The sequence below is a fragment of the Bison bison genome, unplaced genomic scaffold (assembly GCF_000754665.1).
Source record: "Bison bison bison isolate TAMUID 2011002044 unplaced genomic scaffold, Bison_UMD1.0 scf7180017864225, whole genome shotgun sequence".
Classification (NCBI taxonomy): domain Eukaryota; kingdom Metazoa; phylum Chordata; class Mammalia; order Artiodactyla; family Bovidae; genus Bison; species Bison bison.
In genome coordinates this window covers 833,840-852,874 of record NW_011494797.1, presented here as the reverse complement: position 1 = coordinate 852,874, position 19,035 = coordinate 833,840, and the positions used below count along the sequence as shown (strand labels likewise).

General features: G+C 36.5%; 1 protein-coding gene across 1 annotated transcript in view; it reads left to right on the top strand.

Annotated features, from left to right (window-relative positions):
• GPR180 (G protein-coupled receptor 180) overlaps window positions 1–19,035 on the top strand; it is a 41,028-nt gene that overhangs the window by 7,413 nt on the left and 14,580 nt on the right. The window contains exons 5-11 of the mRNA XM_010845870.1: window positions 1,855–2,055; window positions 7,779–7,959; window positions 8,102–8,151; window positions 10,899–11,056; window positions 14,674–14,865; window positions 17,011–17,088; window positions 18,099–18,429. Coding sequence (XP_010844172.1) covers window positions 1,855–2,055; window positions 7,779–7,959; window positions 8,102–8,151; window positions 10,899–11,056; window positions 14,674–14,865; window positions 17,011–17,088; window positions 18,099–18,257 — 1,019 coding nt within the window. The 3' untranslated portion in view covers window positions 18,258–18,429. The remainder of the gene's footprint in view (window positions 1–1,854; window positions 2,056–7,778; window positions 7,960–8,101; window positions 8,152–10,898; window positions 11,057–14,673; window positions 14,866–17,010; window positions 17,089–18,098; window positions 18,430–19,035) is intronic.

The following is a 19,035-nucleotide window of genomic DNA, read 5'->3' as shown; positions in this document are numbered from 1 at the left end:
TCCATAAATATTACCATAACAATACCATCACTGCATCTAAGAAAATGAACAATTTCATAGTATCCTCTAAAATCTTTTCCATATGCAAATTTCCACAGTTATCTCAAGAAATGTCTTTTATTTATTAAGAAGTTTTGTGTTTTCACTTGAGGAAAAGATCAAGACTAGCTGGCATGCAGTGAGGGCAGTCTGGACTTGGGAATTGGGCCCATCATATATTTTCTATATTTTATGAACATATATATGTTCTATATTTTAAGAACACTTTGTGTAGAATCAGACTCTTCACTTAGGATTTTCATATACCATCTCCTTTGCTCCTCCCAAGGATTCTGAGTCAGACAGGGCAAGTGTCTTTAAGTTTTCTACTGAAGAAACACATGTAGAGAGGTTAAGTGTTGTATTTATATGATGAGTCCCAAGGTTATAAGACTGCTCCTCTAACTCTCCTACTGTCTTTATTACACATGGTGTTTGAGACTTCACTCTCCTACCACACTTACGGTGGTACTGAGTTTCTCTTAGGTCAGAATCATAGTTTTAGATCGAGAAGGGATCTCAGACATCATTTAGTGTTTCTCAAAGGGAGTGCTATTGGCATTTTGGGTAGGAACAAGTCTTTATCATGGGAGACTATGTTGGGTTGCATGAGATTTAGCACTGCCCTGCTTCAAGTACGTTCTCAACTGCTATGACAGCGAAACTGTCCCTATACATTTTCAAATGCTCTACAAGAGAGTACAAGAGTTAGGCACTCAGTCGTGTCCGACTCTTTCCGACCCCATGGACTGTAGCCCTCCAGGCTCCTCTGTCCATGGGATTCTCCAGGCAAGAACACTGGAGTGGGTTGTCATTCCCTTCTCCACAAATGCTCTACAGGGGAATAGAATTACCCTGGATTGAGAACCATTGATTAGTGTAATCACTTTATTTTAAAGAAAGGAAAAGGACAACTTGTATTCAGCAACCATGCTAAGTGTATAACTTAGTGCTTGCATTGGCTCTTTGCTCTAAGTATTATCTTCATTTTATGGATGGAGAAAGTGAGTGTCATTGCTTATGTAACTTGCCCAAAGTCATATAGAAGGTAAATATTGGAGGCAAGATTCAAGCTCAGGTCTGTGTGAGGCCAACATTATGTAGATCTGACCCAGTGTAACAACTCTTATATTCCTGTAATTTCTATTTTTCTGCTTTGAGTACTTTTTAAAGGAATAACCAAACAGGAAGAGATTTTGGACAATCTTTTGAAGGTGTTTGTTGGCCATAGTTTTTCGATATAATAGTTTCCAAAGTTTAATGCTCCATATTTAAATATAACTCAAGTAATTTTCAGAAATGTCACCATGATGGTTCACACAGCATTGTGAATATACTTAACACAGAGCCGTACACCTAAAAATGATTAAAATGATAACTTTTGTGTTGTACACATTTTACCACTGCAACAAAAAAATTTTTAGTATTGCTCACTGACTTGAAAACTTTGGAAATATTTAATTGAAATTCAGGATTTCAATGAAAGCTTCCTAGTCAGTTGTGGTATTTCATAGAACGTTTTGCTTTGGAGTATAGCCGATTAACAGTGTTGTGATAGTTTCAGGTGCACAGCAGAGTGACTCAGTGTACATATTTTCATATAACTTTTATAGTGATTCCTTTGGTCGGTTAAATACAATATTTTAACCTGCTTTTTGACTTACAGAATTTATTCCAGTACTACATCAGGGTTTGGATTGCTGAGGCGATCAGAACTAAACAAAAGAATTCTAATTTCAAATTGATTGTGTGACTAAAACAATGAATACATTTGAGAGTTTTGCTTTGAAAGTGCTATTTTTTTTTTCTTTGAAGTGGCCGTGAATCAGACGGAACATAACCTGACAGTGTCCCAGATTCCGTATCCGCAAAAGTGGCACGTGTTCTATGCAGACAAGTACACGTGCAGAGAGGGCAGTGAGGAGTCTCAGATGGAAGATGTCCCATTTGAAATGATGTTACTAAACCCGGATGCTGAAGGGAACCCATTTGATCATTTCAGTGCTGGAGAATCTGGTAAGAATATGTATTTAGATATCCTAAGTGTAGAAAAAGATTTATGCCCAAGAATCTTCATGTTGTGTTATTTGAATACCAAAAAATTAAAAACAACTTGTGTCCAACAGTAGAGAAATGGTTAAATAAACCTTCTTATGGAATTGTAACAGCTGTACTATTAAGTTTAAAAGCAGAACTGGAAATTTTATGTTGTATGATTTCAATTATGTTACAAAATGCAGAGAACAACAGAAAGAAGTACAAAAATATGAACAGATTGTTTCCATACTTTGGCTGGTAGGATTATGGATAGTTTATAGGTTCTGCATCCTAAAATCTGTTTTTATGATAAGCTAGCTTAATTTTTATAAACAGAAGAATGTTGATAAACTGAGCAGTCTAAATTGGCAACCCAGTGATTAAGTAGGATAGAAACTCCATCACTTCATATAGCTGTCCTTCACTAGGGTATTTGAATATTTTTAGGAGTTGCCTTCATTGGAGCTTACATTCATTTTAGGAATGATCAAAATTGATGGAGTTTTCTGAAATAAAATCTACTTCCATAAAATATTTCGTCAGAATTTTAGGTTGACAGAATTTGAAGTTCTGACTCAGTCCTTACTTAGTCCTGACTCCTTCTGATCTGTCTTCTGCTGTGACTGATTTTGATTTGATACTTACAGTGTGTTTAAAATCTGTCTTTCTTTTGCTCAAGTGGGGAATGTTACTTTGGTCATGTCACCAAGACTATTTAAATGAAGGGGAAAAAAATCTCACTGTAATACGGATTTCCATTAAGCATGGGATTCTTTGCAAGGCTATTATGTGGGGATTGATTTTTAAAAAGTGCCGTAAGTACTTAAAAGTATTCATTGCTAGGTAGCTGGTGTAACTTCCAAGGATCTCATCATTTCTTTCTTTAAATACCTAGATACCTTAAAATCTGAATAATTCTACATTGAGGGATTAATTCGTTAATTCTCAACCCACCGCTTGGGTTGTATCTGGAGAGCTTAAGGAAAAATATAGATGTCCACCCCCAGAGACTGAGATAGACTTGATTTTGGAGTGGAAGTGAGGCATTTAGCTAATTCTACTGTGTAGACCCACTTATCTAGAAGTCCATAGTCCGTGTTGTTTTAGAAATGTGTTGGTTTTAACATAAAGCCTGCAGAAGGATTCTTCCTAGTCTGTAGCCTCAGGTATGGAATTTGTTTCCAGGGAATAATTCCCAATTAGTTCGGTTTAGAAACTTTTCCTCATTTGACTAATTTTCTGCCCTGAGTAGAGAAAATTGATTTGCTATGCTTTTTACTCAGAATAGACTGTTAAACCATGTATCTTAGAGGTTCAAGTTAGAATAACCTGGTGCAAAAAGCGACAATTAATGTTACATGTTACTCTGATTAAATTTTATAGTTTCCTTTCAAATCAATTAGGTATTTTATATATCTACCAGACTTCAGTTACTCCTATATTTTACAGACATAGGAACTTAGGGTTTTTTTTTTAATATTGACTGAGGCAAGTTTGATGCTATTTGACAAAACACTACGTAGGAATATCATGCCTCAAGGTAGAATAGAATAAAATCGCCTCTTAAAAAATTAGAATCCTTGTTAATTACTTGTAGTTGGTAGAGACCAAAAGAAGTGCACAGAGTCCTGAGAGTTAAATCATCATTGTCTAAAGTAGACTTGATTTTTCTTGGAATAATATTATAGGCTCTTCCACATCTGCCATCTCACTGTCTTTAAGACTTCAGATATGTTTATTTTCTCTTGTTCCTTTTTTTCTCTCTGTTATCGATCTTACTTTTAGCTCTGTAACTTTAATGGAAAACTCTACTGCAAGTAGTATAGACAGTGCTGCTAAGTCGCTTCAGTCGTGTCCGACTCTGTGTGACCCCATAGACGGCAGCCCACCAGGCTCCCCCGTCCCTGGGATTCTCTAGGCAAGAACACTGGAGTGGGTTGCCATTTCCTTTTCCAATGCATGAAAGTGAAAAGTGAAAGTGAAGTCGCTCAGTCGTGTTTGACTGTTCGTGACCCCATGGACTGCAGCCCACCAGACTCCTCCGTCCATGGGATTTTCCAGGCAAGAGTACTGGAGTGGGGTGTCATTGCCTTCTCCAAGTATAGACAGTAAGGAAATTAATTCTCTTACATAACAATAACATCTGAGATTTCTTCAAAGCAGTTTATATAGCATTTCTCTACCCTCATATCCCCTGACTGTCAGCTTTGTTAGCTCCCTCATATTCACGGTTAACTGCAGTTATCTGGTCCTTGTATCTAGACAATGGCCAAATTTAGTGTCTCTTTGTTAAGAGCAAGGAAACTTTTCCCAGAAGGTCCCTCATCACATTTCATTGGCCAGAACTCTACACATGACCTTGTTATAACATGGTAAGAGAAATGTTAAGTGAAGGTATCAGAAAGGAGATAAAGGTAAACCAACAAGTCAAAGTAAAGGGTTAGGGTTAGGCGTACATATTTGGGCAAAGAGAGTATTGAAATTTCTCTAATTGGTTTACACTCATCAGGAGGTATCTTGAGACCCTGCGGGTGGGATGGACCTTGGGTTCTGAGACCGCAGACATCACTGGTAGGCCAGACTGTTCCAGGGGCTGCCCCGTGACCCATTGACTCTCTCCTTCTCTTACCCTCTTTTTTCCCATCTCCCATCATTTAGCCGGAGGTAAATTTTTTTAAAGCTGTCCTAAAAGTTTTCTTCCCACTGAATTTTACTAATGCTTCTTCCCATTAAGTTTGCCTTAAAATCTACTCATTCCCTTATAAGTCTTTGTCACCCATTGCATGGTGATTTAAGAGTATTTTTCTTCTTTTGTGTATAGGCAAGACTTAATACCTAGTATCCACCTGTTTTAAAATTAGATTTTAGTTTCAAGGTGAACATAAATTGCTCTCCTCTGAGGGATGTTGGCAGAACAAAGTAAAGTTGAAGAGGAAAGAAACAGACTTTTTTCCTCGAGGTGGTTTGTTTAAAAGAAGCCTGAGTGCAAAAGCAGAGTTTTATCTTTAAAGAATTAAAGTCAAGGTAAATAATTTATGCAAAATGCAATGAGCAAAGTATAGGACAAATGTCCTTGTTCAAGTTACTTAATATATTATCTCAATGAAGTAATTTGTTGGTTACAGTGTTAGCTTTTTATGGAAAATACATTTAGTCTTGAATAATCTGAAAACATTTTTTGCTAGTGACATGTCTTATTTTTAAAAGTCCTTTCCTCTATTATTCTGGTCGCAGTTGTTGTTTAGTCTCTGAGTCGTGTCCAACTCTTTTGTGACCCCATGGACTGTAGCCCACCAGTCCATGTTTCTCAGGCAAGATTTCCCATTCTTGCCTGGGAAACCCCATCGGATTCTCCAGGCAAGACTGCTGGAGTGGGTTGCCATTTCCTTCTTCAGGGATCTTCCCGACCCAGGGATTGAACTTGTGTCTCCTGCTTGGCAGGCAGAGTCTTTGCCACAGAGCCACCTGGGAGGCTCACTGTTCTGGTTACTCAATAAATAGTCTGAGAATGTTCTTTTTCTAGTGCATTTCTAACCTAACAGAGCCTGGAACCTTAACTTGTAATGAACATTCTGTAAAGTATTATAAATAAATAAAAATTTAAGTAGAATACCATATTTAATTCTTTATACTAAGAAGGAAAGACAAAAGCAGATTCAGAACACAGGATAGCATCAAGACTTTTCCTGACCCACAGTTATAATGCTGTGCTTAGTTGCTCAGTCATGTCTGACTATTTGCAACCCCATTGACTGTAGCCCACCAGGCTCCTCTGTCCATGGGGATTCTCCAGGCAAGAACACTGGATGGGTTGCCATGCCCTCCAGGGGATCGTCCCAACCCAGGGATCGAATCCAGGTCTCCCTCATTGCAAGTGGGTTCTTTACCAACTGAGCTACCAGGGAAGCCCACAGTTATATGTTTAGCTTATTTTCTGCCTTGTTCTATCTATTAGTCTAACAATCGCAGGCTTATGGTCCTATTATTTCTAAAACTAGAATACTCTACTTCTCTATGTCAGGAATCTTAAAAGAACATACACCCATTCTGTTATTTGATATTCTCTTCCTGAAGTCTGAACGTGCTTTCTCACCTGGACTAGCGAAGTGGACGATCAGCATTTATGTACGAAGAGCAGGAGAGACACCCAGTGGCTGAAAGACTTTCTGTTTTCTCCTAACCATGCCTAAAACATGATTGAGATTGAACTGTTTATTGAGTATTTTTCCTACTATTTGTATCTCCTGAATTACTTTTCCAAAATGATTTTCCATATAATGGAAACATTTCCTTCTGTTGTTTCAAGTTTATCCCACATGGGAAATTGGAGCATGTTCAGGGGTCATAGCTGGGTAAAAGTGAGTGCAGTTTAGACTGTTCATTCACAGATTCAATAGAGACAGCTGTCTTCATAGCCACTGTCACGGTGTCCAGTGTTATTTAGATAGAATATAAAAGCCCTAATGTTAGGGACTAACTTTCAGTGTAACCGAGTAAATGTAAACTGTTAAACTCAGAGCTTGCCCTGGTTTGGTATAGAAATTTTCTGAAAGTTCTGAAAAACGAAGACACAGTCAAAAGATTCCACGTAACACAGAAAAGGGGGTGTTTATCTTGAGAATGTGTGAAGACCGTCCTGAAAAGTTGCTGGTAGAAACTAGAGGTCGCTAAATGCCTAGCACCTGTAAAAAATTCTGCACATTTACTTTGTTCTTGTCTTTACCAGCCAACTCCCTTTGCTCATTCAAAATTTCTGCTCACTGAGAATTTTTATTTCAGTGTGGCCTGGCTTGACTCCTGTGACCTGCCCTAGCATCAGTTCTTTCCAACTTCAGTTTTTCTTGCTTCATCCTTTCTGTGTTTTGTGGTTTGATGTCCCAGGAGAACATGCTTAGCCTCTTTGAGAACCAAGTGGTGCTGTTGGCCAGTGACCAGTCTTTGGACCGGTAGCCCTTTGGTCAGGTGCTTTAGTCTCAGTCGCCTGTGGAGTGGAATCACGTGGTCTCCACAGGTTTTCCTCTTTGACAGAATGAAAGCTCTTTGCTTCAGAAGGAGGCTCTGGTCATGACACATATTGTGACACTTTGTCCTAGTAGGAATTTAAGGCTTCCATCCATACCAGAGCTGTGGCTCTCAGGCTTTAGCTGCATCAGAGTCACTGAAGGACTTTTTCAAACCCAGAGTGCTGGTCCCCACTCTCAGGGTCTCTGAGACCCTAGATACAGGATGAGTCCCAAATGTGCATTTCTAACTAGGTCCCTAGTGCTGGTGCTGCTCCTGGCCCAGGGCTCACACTTCGAGAGGCATTGTCAGGGAATGTAAACTATTATTGACTGACTAAGTCTATTTTTAAACGTCTTATAGAAGAAACCCATTTTGGGGGTAAGAAACATATGTAACTGAATGTTGAAATCATTGTTTTTTCGAACAAAACTATTATTTTGTTAGCCTGTGGGCTTATTTCCTGACCAATATTTTTTTTTTTAATAGATTGACCTTAGTTTAAGCTGTGCTCTTACAGTTAAGGCTTTATTCCAGAGTAGAAGATTATTTGAGTTTCAATGGGTTTTTCTTTTTTTCTCTTGCAAAAGTAAATAAAGGCTATGACTCCAATTAAAAGACAAGTTCTGAAAATATATTGATGGGAAGATTTGAAAGCAACCCAACACTGTAACTGGCTTGTTCCTTTCTTCTCTTCACAGGGTTACATGAGTTCTTTTTCCTCCTAGTCCTAGTGTACTTTGTGATTGCTTGCATTTATGCTCAATCATTGTGGCAGGCTATTAAGAAAGGAGGACCCATGCACATGGTTTTAAAGGTTCTGACAACTGCATTGCTGTTACAAGCTGGTTCAGCTTTCGCTAATTACATTCATTTCTCCAGGTAACTCAAAACCATTAAAACTGTGTTCATCATTATGTCTAATTAATCCTAATTAGTCCACCAAAGTTATGTTTGCTTTGATTATGAATAATTTTGTTCACATTTGTAATTTATGCTAATATTCTCCTCTTCAATTCCTCAGTTACTCCAAAGATGGAATAGGGGTACCTTTTATGGGAAGTTTGGCAGAATGTGAGTATCTTACTAAGCATTTCTTTAAAACATAAACTTACTATCTGCTTCTTGTATGTTTTCCTTTTTCATCACTTATTTTCTGTCATAATACAGTTTTTTTAATCTGAGGTTGATTAGATTTGGCTCAACTAAAAATAAGATTACAGATTTAGTTTCCACATATCCTGTTTAGTTTCTGTAGGGATAGATAATGTGTTTAGCTATTCATTGTCTTTAGAGCATATTTATGCCCTTTCTGTCATTTTTATCCTCAATAAAGACTCAGTGAAGTAGATATGCTTATCCCTATTTTGCAGATAAAGAATCTGGGCTCAGTGACAGGAAATACATTTCCAAATGTCAGTCGTCTGGTAGATGGTAGAGCCAAGACTTAGACCTAATTTTCTGACCACAAAGCTAAAGATTTTTTTTTTTCCCTTTTATCATCCCCTTTTTGACTTTTTCTCTATGTTTCTAACCTGGAGCCATAGAATAAACCTATAATTGAGCTGACTTCTCAGCTTTGTTCTTTGATTTATAAGAGGAACTCTTATGAGGTAATTATTCAATTAAACATGATGGTGAAAAAATAAAATTTCCTATAATCATAACTTTTAAAAGAGAACTTAAGAGGTACATCAGGTCATATGCCATTCTCAGTTCTGAAAAACAAGTTAAGATTTGCTCTAAAAAAGCAGGTCCTGAATACACAGCCATTCTAGGATTTACTTTCCTTATATTTTCCATGTTTCTCTTCTAGTCTCCTCACTCTTTAATAGGGTGTCTTACAGTAATCTCTGTAATCATCTCAGGACCCGCTTATCCTGATGCTGCCTATTTTAAGATTCTAAAACTTCTGTAGCCTCTCCTTTTCCTTGTGAAGAGGATGTGTATACTGTTCACCTCTTGGGCATGAGCAAAAGTTGACTCTCTTTCTTTTGACACTACCAGAACCCTTCTTTGTCCCCCTGTTTTCTCTTAGATGACTCAGGATGTTTATAATAGAGTCCTAGAGTTTTAAAGCTGGACAGAACATAGAAATAATTTAGCTCATGCATTTTAGATGAGGAAATTGTGGTCCAGAGAGGCAAAGCATACAGAGGCCCATCAGTAGCAAAGCTATTACTAAAATCAAGGACTTTTGAAGTTTTGTGAGTATCTACTGTATACAAAACAGTTTCAGGTTGTCTGGCATCTTCATGGTAGGTTAAAAGCAAAAGTCTTTTTTAAAAAAACTACAGTAAATCAACATTGATCATTTTTGGTAGTTCTGACAACAGGTTTATTAAATGATAAAATTTCTTTTTAAAAAAAATTTTGGCTGCCTTACATGGCATGTGGGATCTAATTAACAGTTCCCAGACCAGGGATCAAACCTCTGCCCTTTGCAGTGGAAGTGCGGAGTCTTAACCACAGGACCACCAGAGAAGCCCCTAAAATTTCAAGATTTTTAATTAAATTCCACAGGATGGGGTTTTTGTGTGATCTGTGTACTTTGTCTATAATTAGTTACTTTTCCAAGAACAGATAAGCTGTGTTCTGCCTGTCGTCACAGTTACAGTATATTATATCAATATGTGCATTAGTTAGTACACATATAAATGAACCAGAAAATCTATGTACCCCCCCACACCCTGTATTTGTAAAAACAAATAGCAAAAGCTAAGTAGCAACTTATGTAGGTATATTCCTTTGGCTGACTTCTTTAAGTAACTGAATATGTATTTGTAAAATGTTTAATAAAAATAATTAGCATCACAGTCTAAATCTCTGGTGAAAGTAAAAAAGTTTATACTTTGTATAAAAACAGTAAAAGAAGACATCAAAGTCATACATGGCAATTGAAAGGAAGTTTTATTTTGTTAAATTGTGATCAAACATTTATTCCAAAATCCACATAGAAATATACTTTGATGAAAGGTTATATTTTTTAAAATCAAAAAATAGGACTTCCGAAAAAAATACACGTGTAAGTGGAGGTAAACGACTGATGGTTGTTTACCAGTAGCGCTGAACTGGACGCCGGGCGGTTTTGTTGTGTCCTTTCCACAGCAGCGGACCTCCCTGAAGTGTGAGTGATGGCCGCCTGGTGGCGCTTCACACCAATGCATGGAGCACTTCATCTGACTTCAGGACTCACACTAAGGCCAGCATAATTGGATGCTACAGTAGCTCTGCGTTTCTTTATTGTCATGCTATTTCTTACTAATAGTTTCAGCAACTGTTCTTCACATTGTGATTCAGCCATCAAAAAAACATTAACAACCCAGAAATATGTAGTGTTCTCCACACTGCAGAAGTTATATTTAAAATGGTTTTCGTAAGTGGTGAGTTATAGATTGTAGTTAGAAAAACTAAGAAAAATAAGGAACACAGATTTAAAGCTGGCCTTAAAAATATGTACAGGTATATATATATTTTTAAAAATAGGAGTTTTGCCATTGTGTTAGCTATTTTCAGAAATGTTTACAAATTTAATGGCAGAATTCTTTAGATTTATTATTGAATTTCTGTAGTTTCTATTTGAAAGTGCCTGTCTTTTGTGCTTAATAAGATAATTATGTTCTCAATGCAAAAAGGATAAAATTTGGGAATTCCCTGGTGGTCCTGTGGTTAGGACTCTGAGCTTTCACTGCCCAGAGCGCGGGTTCATTCTTCAGTTGGGGAACTAAGATCCCACAAACTGTGTGGCATGGCCACAAAAAAAAAAGGAGATTTGTTGTATTGCAAAAGCTCAGCTGACTTTGGTTTTCATTTCCCATTAGTTTTTGACATCGCTTCCCAAATTCAAATGCTATATCTACTTCTGAGTCTGTGCATGGGTTGGACAATAGTCAGAATGAAGAAGTCTCAGAGCAGACCTCTCCAGTGGGACTCTACTCCTGCATCTACTGGTATTGCTGTATTCATGGTCATAACACAGGTGTGTAGTGAAACCAAATATTTCTGTTCTATACTATTCAAAAATGCAGACTTGAACACATCTCCTGTCAAAATTGAACCCCAGGACCCATGAGAAATTTGTGTCGTTTTAAACTATGAGTTTAAAGTGTGATAGATCATAAGTGAAGTAAATCAGAAAGAGAAAGACAGATACTATACGGTATCACTTACATGTGGAACCTAAAATATGACACAAGTGAAATTATCTATGAAGCAGAGTTTATTCTCAGACATAGAAAACAAATTTATGGTTACCAAAGGGAAAAGAGGGTGGAGGAGGGATAAATTAGGAGCTTGGGATTAGCAGATACACACTGCTATGTATTAAATAAACAGCAAGGTCCTACTGTATAGCACTGGGAACTATATTCACAATCCTGTAATAAGCCACAATGGAAAAGAATATGAGAAAGAGTATGTATATATGTGAAACTGAATCACTTTGTTGTACATCAGAAACTAAGACAACATTGTAAATCACTTATAGTTCAATTTTTTAAAAACACAGAAAAAAAGAGTGATGGATCAAATAACCTGTTAATTTTCTGAGTGCTAGTATATGTAAATTGTAAAATTTCATTGTAATTTACCTGAATCTGAGCTTCCTATCAGCTTATTTAAGCACAGTATGTTTAATATTCAGTTAGATTCTCATTTTCTAATAGCTTTCTTTCATATTTTCTAACACTTTGTAAGTACTCAGTATTAAATCAGTCAATGAATGAAGATTCATTCATTGGCAGGAATCTACTTTATACATGAAAGAATTCAAGTGAATATCAGATTAAAGAAAAAACCAAAATGTAGAATAAAAAAGAAGGGGATCTTGTTTTTGAAATCAAATACACCCATGGCAACCCATTCCAGTGTTCTTGCCTGGAGAATCCCAGGGACGGGGGAGCCTGGTGGGCTGCCATCTGTGGGGTCACACAGAGTCGGACACGACTGAAGCGACTTAGCAGCAGCAGCAGCAGCAGCAGCACACCCAAAACAAATTTGGTCTTTTAGAAGGGTCCTCTCTGCTCTTGTTTTGTTTTCCTCTGTTGTAATATGTAGACATTCTAGACTCTCTGTGTACTTATATGCAATGGATTTATAAAAATTTAGATGAAAGATATAAACATAAAAATTTGTACTGAATTTGTGACCAGTATAAGTTACAGATGAAAATGAAATATACACTTGGGTTCTATGTAGAACATCATAATTTGTTTTAATGCATTAAATAAATGGAAAAACTCAGTAGTGGAGGGTAAAGCCTGTGCTTTATTCATCTCTGTACCTCTAGTACTTACTTAGGACTGTAAGTGCCAAGTGACGGTCTATTGAATTTACATGATTGATTTAGAAAGGGGCCATATCATAGGTATTTATATTTAAAAAGAAAATAATGCCAGGAAGGGAGAGCTAATGAGAAAGAACTGAATTGGAGGTGATTAAAATAAGGACAAGATCCTACCAACTTAACATTTCTGATCCAGGGTTTAGGGAGAATAATGTTACATCAAGTTCAAGTCTCATTTCTCAGTAGCCTTTTTTAAAAACTGAATTTTCATTATTTCACTATAATTTAAATTCATTATCATAAACATACAAATTGAGATTATAACTCTACATTAGACTTTCTGTGAACATTTGTGAAGACTGTGTTAGACATGGCACTGATCCTCAGCAACAACCAGACTAGGAGGACGAGACAGGCAAACAGAGATCATGTAAATATGTACACTGTATTCCACAGGTCACACATTAACATATGTATGTGAAAATATGGGAGTGCTGTGCTTAGTTGCTTCAGTTGTGTCTGACTCTTTGCTACCCCATGGACTGTAGCCCACCAGGCTTCTCTGTCCATGGGGATTCCAGGCAAGAATTCTGGAGTGGGTTGCCATGCCCTCCTCCAGGGCATCTTCGCAACCCAGAGATTGAACTCAGGTCTCCCACATTGCAGGCGGATTCTTTACTACCTAAGCCACCAGGAAAGCATTTGTGAACAATGTGTTAGACATGGCACTGATCCTCAACAACAACAAGACGAGGTGGATGAGACAGGCAAAGAGAGATCATGTAAATATGTACACTGTATTCCACAGATCACGCCTTAGCATACATATGTGAAAATATGGGCGTATGAATATGTAAAAATGTGAATCATGGGAAATGGTTATTTTTTTCTGCTTTGTTGGATTATAATTGAAAACCAGAAATTGTATAGATTCAAGCTACGTAAGTTGATGTTTTGGTATATATACATTTTGAAATGATCACCAAAACCTAGCCAGTTAATATCCATCACCTCATGTAGCAGGAGATAATAGTTCTATGATAGCACTTTTTTGTGGTAAAAAGTCAAGTTTAGAAATGCATGTTGAGGAATCAGATGGGTATAATTTGGTGGGGTAGAAGAATAACTTTAAGTGAAAAAAAGATCGAATATTTGGTCCAAGAAGGAAATTCATCTGTGCAAGAGGAGAACAGAGTTCACCTAGCAAGAATGTAGCAGGAGTAAAATTAGGGTGGAAGATTCAAGAATGAGGAAAGGAGGTGGTTGCTGGTAAACCCCATAAAGCCTAAAATTAGATTTAGTAATGGAGTTTTCATCTAAATCTTTTGGAAGCCACTGAAGACTCAATTCTGAGGGCTGAGTTGGTAAATGAAGGGAGAACAGAGGACCAATGACTTGTGTGATGGTAAAAATTATCATAATTTAAGTGATTGATGTTTAGTAAAGATGGAGAGTGTGTGGGCACTGATTTCTACTGAATAGCAATAAACAACAGCTTAATCAGGAACTTGCTGAGCTTTTCACTGGTGTAGTAATCATGGGGGAGAAAAGGTGAACAAACACATAAGGAAAGTAACTCTGCCCTGGGTGCCATAATGAATATTAAAAATCCACTCTCCTTGGGACTTCCTTGGTGGTCCAGTGGTTAGCACTTAACCTTCCAATGCAAGGAGTATGCCTTCAATCCCTGGTCAGAGAGCTAAGATCCCACCAGAAGCAATATTGTAACAAATTGAGTAAAGACTTTAAAAATGGTCAACATACAAAAAAAAAAAAGAAAATCTTAAAAAAATCTACTCTCCTTTAACCAGAGAGGTTAACGTGGGAAAAAAGAGTGAAATCAACAATTCAGACTTGCTAGTTTGTGGATTATAAAACATACTGAGATATTTGAAACTTTATCCTGAGATAACAGGCTTGAATACAGAACAGTTTGATTCATAGTAAGGTGTTGAAGTAAGAAAGAGATTGATTTAGAAGAAACTTTGTGCTTATTCTGTGCCTCTTTTCAACTTATTTTCATCATAAGAGATGTGTTACTTGAATTGTGGTAGCAGTAGTATTTTTTATCTCTGATACATAGTCTCATTTGATAGCAAGCCCCTTCCTCCAGCTTCGGGGTGTCAGTGAGGGGAAAAACTGCCCATACTTTATCAACACCTTATATAGTTTGATAAATCTTAGAACCTCTTAGGAATGAATGTACTGTTTAGGGGGATATATAAAAGAGTTGAATAAAGTACTTTATTGTAAGTAGATAAGACTTTTTTCTCTAAAAATATGTATTTATTATTATTATTAATTTTTTGCAGAGTGTTTTGCTACTTTGGGAACAGTTTGAAGAAACCAGTTCTCACAGCCACCATTCGCACCACAGCTTAGCAGGGATCCTTCTTATCGTTTTAAGAATTTGCCTAGCGTTGTCCTTAGGCTGTGGACTCTACCAAATCATCACAGTGGAGAGAAGTACACTCAAAAGGGAGTTCTACATCACCTTTGCCAAAGTATGGGTTTGCTTAGAAAATGACTTCTTTGCATTGTCAACTTCATTCTGCATTACTGGGAAGTTAGTATGCAACCCTACGCTTATACTTCATAAACTTTTATTATGTGCCAGGCACCACTCTTAAGCCCATTATGTGCTTCAGCTCATTTAATCTTCACAATTTATGAGCTGCAGATGATACTATCCCCATGTTACAGAGCCCATGGAACAGTAGTTTCCATGTAATCTTTGGCAGGACAGAATTGTAATTTCTCGATCAATAGGGATTTTACATTCTTTTCTATAGTATCAGAACTTTTTAATAAAAAAATAGATTACTGTTTGTATTTCTCAAAAAAGCAGTTTGTAATTGACTATGAACTGTTTACTCCCAGAATTATGCAATGTTTTATAACGAATCATGAAGAGCCATCCTTCAGCGTAAGCAGAGGGAGCCAGGAGACTGAGTATACGCTACACTTCAGCCATTTCATGGCATCCATACGAGATCGCGTTGACTTCATTCCCCCTTTCCATGTCCTTCCTATGCCAGTGAGAGCCAAAGGCAGATGGATTTTTTTTTTTTTCTGTACCCATTTAATAAAGGAAAAGATCAGGAGAGAGGTTGGGGCAGTCACATTACAGAAGCCTCCCTCCCTGGAAGGTAATACTTTTGGTATACAGGTGGAGAGAATCCATAACCTATCCTCTTGGCAACTCTAAACCGCATTCTGACAAGCTGTGTGGTCACTCACCCTAGTCCACAGTCTCAGAAGAGTGAGGCTGCTATGGACAGAGGGCCATGATTCCTTCTTTATTCCTGAGGTGGAGCTTTGGCAAGCTGCTGCCACAGGCCTCTCGTGTATCAAACAGGCAAGGATCTGCCTTTCACTTTGGAATTCTTCACAGATACAGTAATGCCTGTTGTCTGAAACGTTAGTGTATACTTCAGTTGTATGAAAACTAAATTTTTTCTTTTCAGTGTTATAAACAGTACCAAAATTTTTCTTAAAGTGAAATTTTTATATGTTTTCCTATAACTATTTGAATAGGTTCAGACATCCAGAAGCATTTAAAGAGTAGCAAACACATTCTCACCTCTCTCCCATCTATGCAGTTATCACCTCCTTACATATTCACAACTATTAATTCCTAATTTATTTTTCAGAGAATTAAAAATATATATTATTAAATATTTTATATTTCCTTTTGCATTTATACGGATAGTAACATACTAAACACATATTTATACATCTTGTTTATTTTTCTTACAACATCAAGGTACTAACCCTGTCAAGAGCTAGTAGTATTAACTTATTATTTTATTTCAAATTTAATTTTGGAAAAGGATATTTTGCCATGTTCTAGGAAAAATAGAAAATATATATTTGAAAATATAAGTGTTAAAAAGTTTCCCATTCCTACTTAACTAATTCCAGTGTCTTTTGTACTAAATCTCAAACAAGTAGCCACTGTTAATCAGTTTTTTGTGTTATTCTTATAGAATTTCTTTGTGTATCTGTATGAAACTATAAATGAATATTCTTATGTCTTTTACAGAAATATTGCACATTTGTACCTTGATTTTCTCAATTATCAATTTGTTACTTGTTTAAACATGTTCTGCTGCTGCTGCTAAGTCGCTTCAGTCGTGTCCGACTCTGTGCGACCCATAGACAGCAGCCCACCAGGCTTCCCGTCCCTGGGATTCTCCAGGCAAGAACACTGGAGTGGGTTGCCATTTCCTTCTCCAATGCATGAAAGTGAAAAGTGAAAGTGAAGTCGCTCAGTCGTGTCCGACTCTATCGACCCCATGGACTGCAGCCTACAAGGCTCCTCCATCCATGGGATTTTCTAGGCAAAAGTACTGGAGTGGGGTGCCATTGCCTTCTCCGTTAAACATGTTCATAGTGTATCAAAATGTGTATATGTGAAAGATGAAAGATTTTAAATACTCCTAAAAAACCCATTTGATTAGAAACGAAGTATCATTGTCACAACAATAGCAAACTTATTTCTATTTTTTATTGCAGTTTCTACTGTACAGGCCAATTGAGATCAATCAAGACCTCCTAAATAGGCTAGTAATGTTCTCTGTCTGGTACATTATGAAAACAGAGCTTTCACAACTGCGCTTATTCAACGTATTTTTCATTTGTTTCAGGGCTGCATCTTGTGGTTTTTGTGCCATCCAGGTCTTGCGTGCATTTCTGTCATTTTTGATGACTACCAAAGAGATAAGGTAAATAATATATGTGATCAAATAGTTTTATTTGTAGTCTTTATTGGGAAATTAAGTAGGAAAAACCTATTTATCCACTCAGTAGTTTCTTTGGATTCTGTGAAATAAAACTTGGAAACAAAATATTAAACCAGTGAGTATTTCAATTTAGTTTATAAGCAAAATGATGGAAAAATAGCTTTTGTTATTCCTATTTTAACCTATCTTATAGTACTATTTTATAAATTAACTTTTAGAATGTATAAACACAGCTTTGTTAAGAAAAAATGATTAAAAATGTTCACTACATAATGTTAAATATCAAGATTGCTTTAAAAAAAAATCAGTCTGGTTGCTTTAACACCCTGCAGACTGGAGTGCCATGCTCACGTATGTCACATTTTGGTTGCGTTGATACCTACCATTAGGTGAATGACTCCATCATTTCAAAGTGGAGTTCTGCCAGGAGCTCTTTACAAGCAATGCCATATGTGCTTAAACACAGAAGTGTGTCTTGAACCTGAGGTATTTACAGAGGGTAAATAGATAGGAAGGTAGTCTACAAAGACAGAGAAGCGACCTGAGAATTTCTGAAAGGGCTTTTAGAGTACTCGTCAAGATTCAGGTAGGGGCACTCTTTATTCCTATTACTAGATTAGCCAGGAGCCTGATTTTTCTTATTACTTTCTTATCACTTATTACTTTTGTCAGTACATGCACCCTGAGGAGAGAATGGTTTCGTAAATTATTCTTTTGTGTCTTGTGGCATCTATAAACTGCTAAAAGAATTTTACTTTTGAACAATTATAGTCCTGAACATTAGTTGTATTTTTCTATTGAAAATTTCTTTTTAAAAATTTACCCTCAGTAAAGATGGGGAAGATATAATTTTTTATTTATATATATTAAAGTATATATAAGTTTATGTATGATGTTTATGTATGTATAAAGCATATATAGGTTCATAATAAATTGAATACAATTTCTCTGTTTTTGCATGCAGTAAAGCATTCCCTTTCTTTTGTTTTCAGGTCATTACAATAGGTGTTATCCTTTGCCAGTCTGTTGCCATGGTCATTCTCTACAGACTCTTTCTATCCCATAGTCTGTACTGGGAAGTTTCTTCACTTTCCTCAGTAACACTACCACTGACCATATCATCTGGACACAAAACTCGGCCTCACTTCTGATACTTGCTTTTCTCTAAGGAAAAGTGAATTGATTCACCAGAGTGCAATAAGGATCCAAATACAGTGACTTTTTTTTCATACTTGTGGTATGAAAAATTGAACAGAGAAGGCAGAGCATGTTATATACATATAACTGCATTTAAGCAGTACCAAACTGAAAACTGAAAAAAAGGTAACAAATGTTTTGAAATATACTTAATAAACTTTCAAGAAAGAGCATTGTTATAAGGTGATTTATACAATTTCCATATGGAAATAAAGCTGAAAAGAATTGTATAATATTTTTATAAGAGACTCACCACTTACAATGCCTCATCCTACATCAGTAGTTAACTCAGGTTTGATAGTCCAAAAAAAGTGATCAGTTAAATGATTACTTACTTATATGTATCTAAACTAAGTCCAGTTATGAAATCAGTATAATACACTGGTTAAAAACTGCTTCTTTTTATGCTTTAAGGAAAATGCATTTCATATTGGAGTTTAAAGATATTGAAAATTAAGTTACTTAAGAAAATTAATATAAAATATATTTGTAGTTAAGTGAATAAGCTTTTGTTTATTTGTGGATGGGGTTATTCTCCATTTTCTTCTATTACTTTTCGCTCTCTAGTTAGGATTTAGCTTGATTAGCAAAGGGTTTTTGGCAGATAATTTATGAAAACTTAGATACATTGCAGCGGTTATACAAAGGATTTTAAAATCTGAGCACTTAGGTGAAGGGACAAGCAGGTTAACATGTTTAAAAAGAAAGAAGGAAAAAGTACTCTATGATATG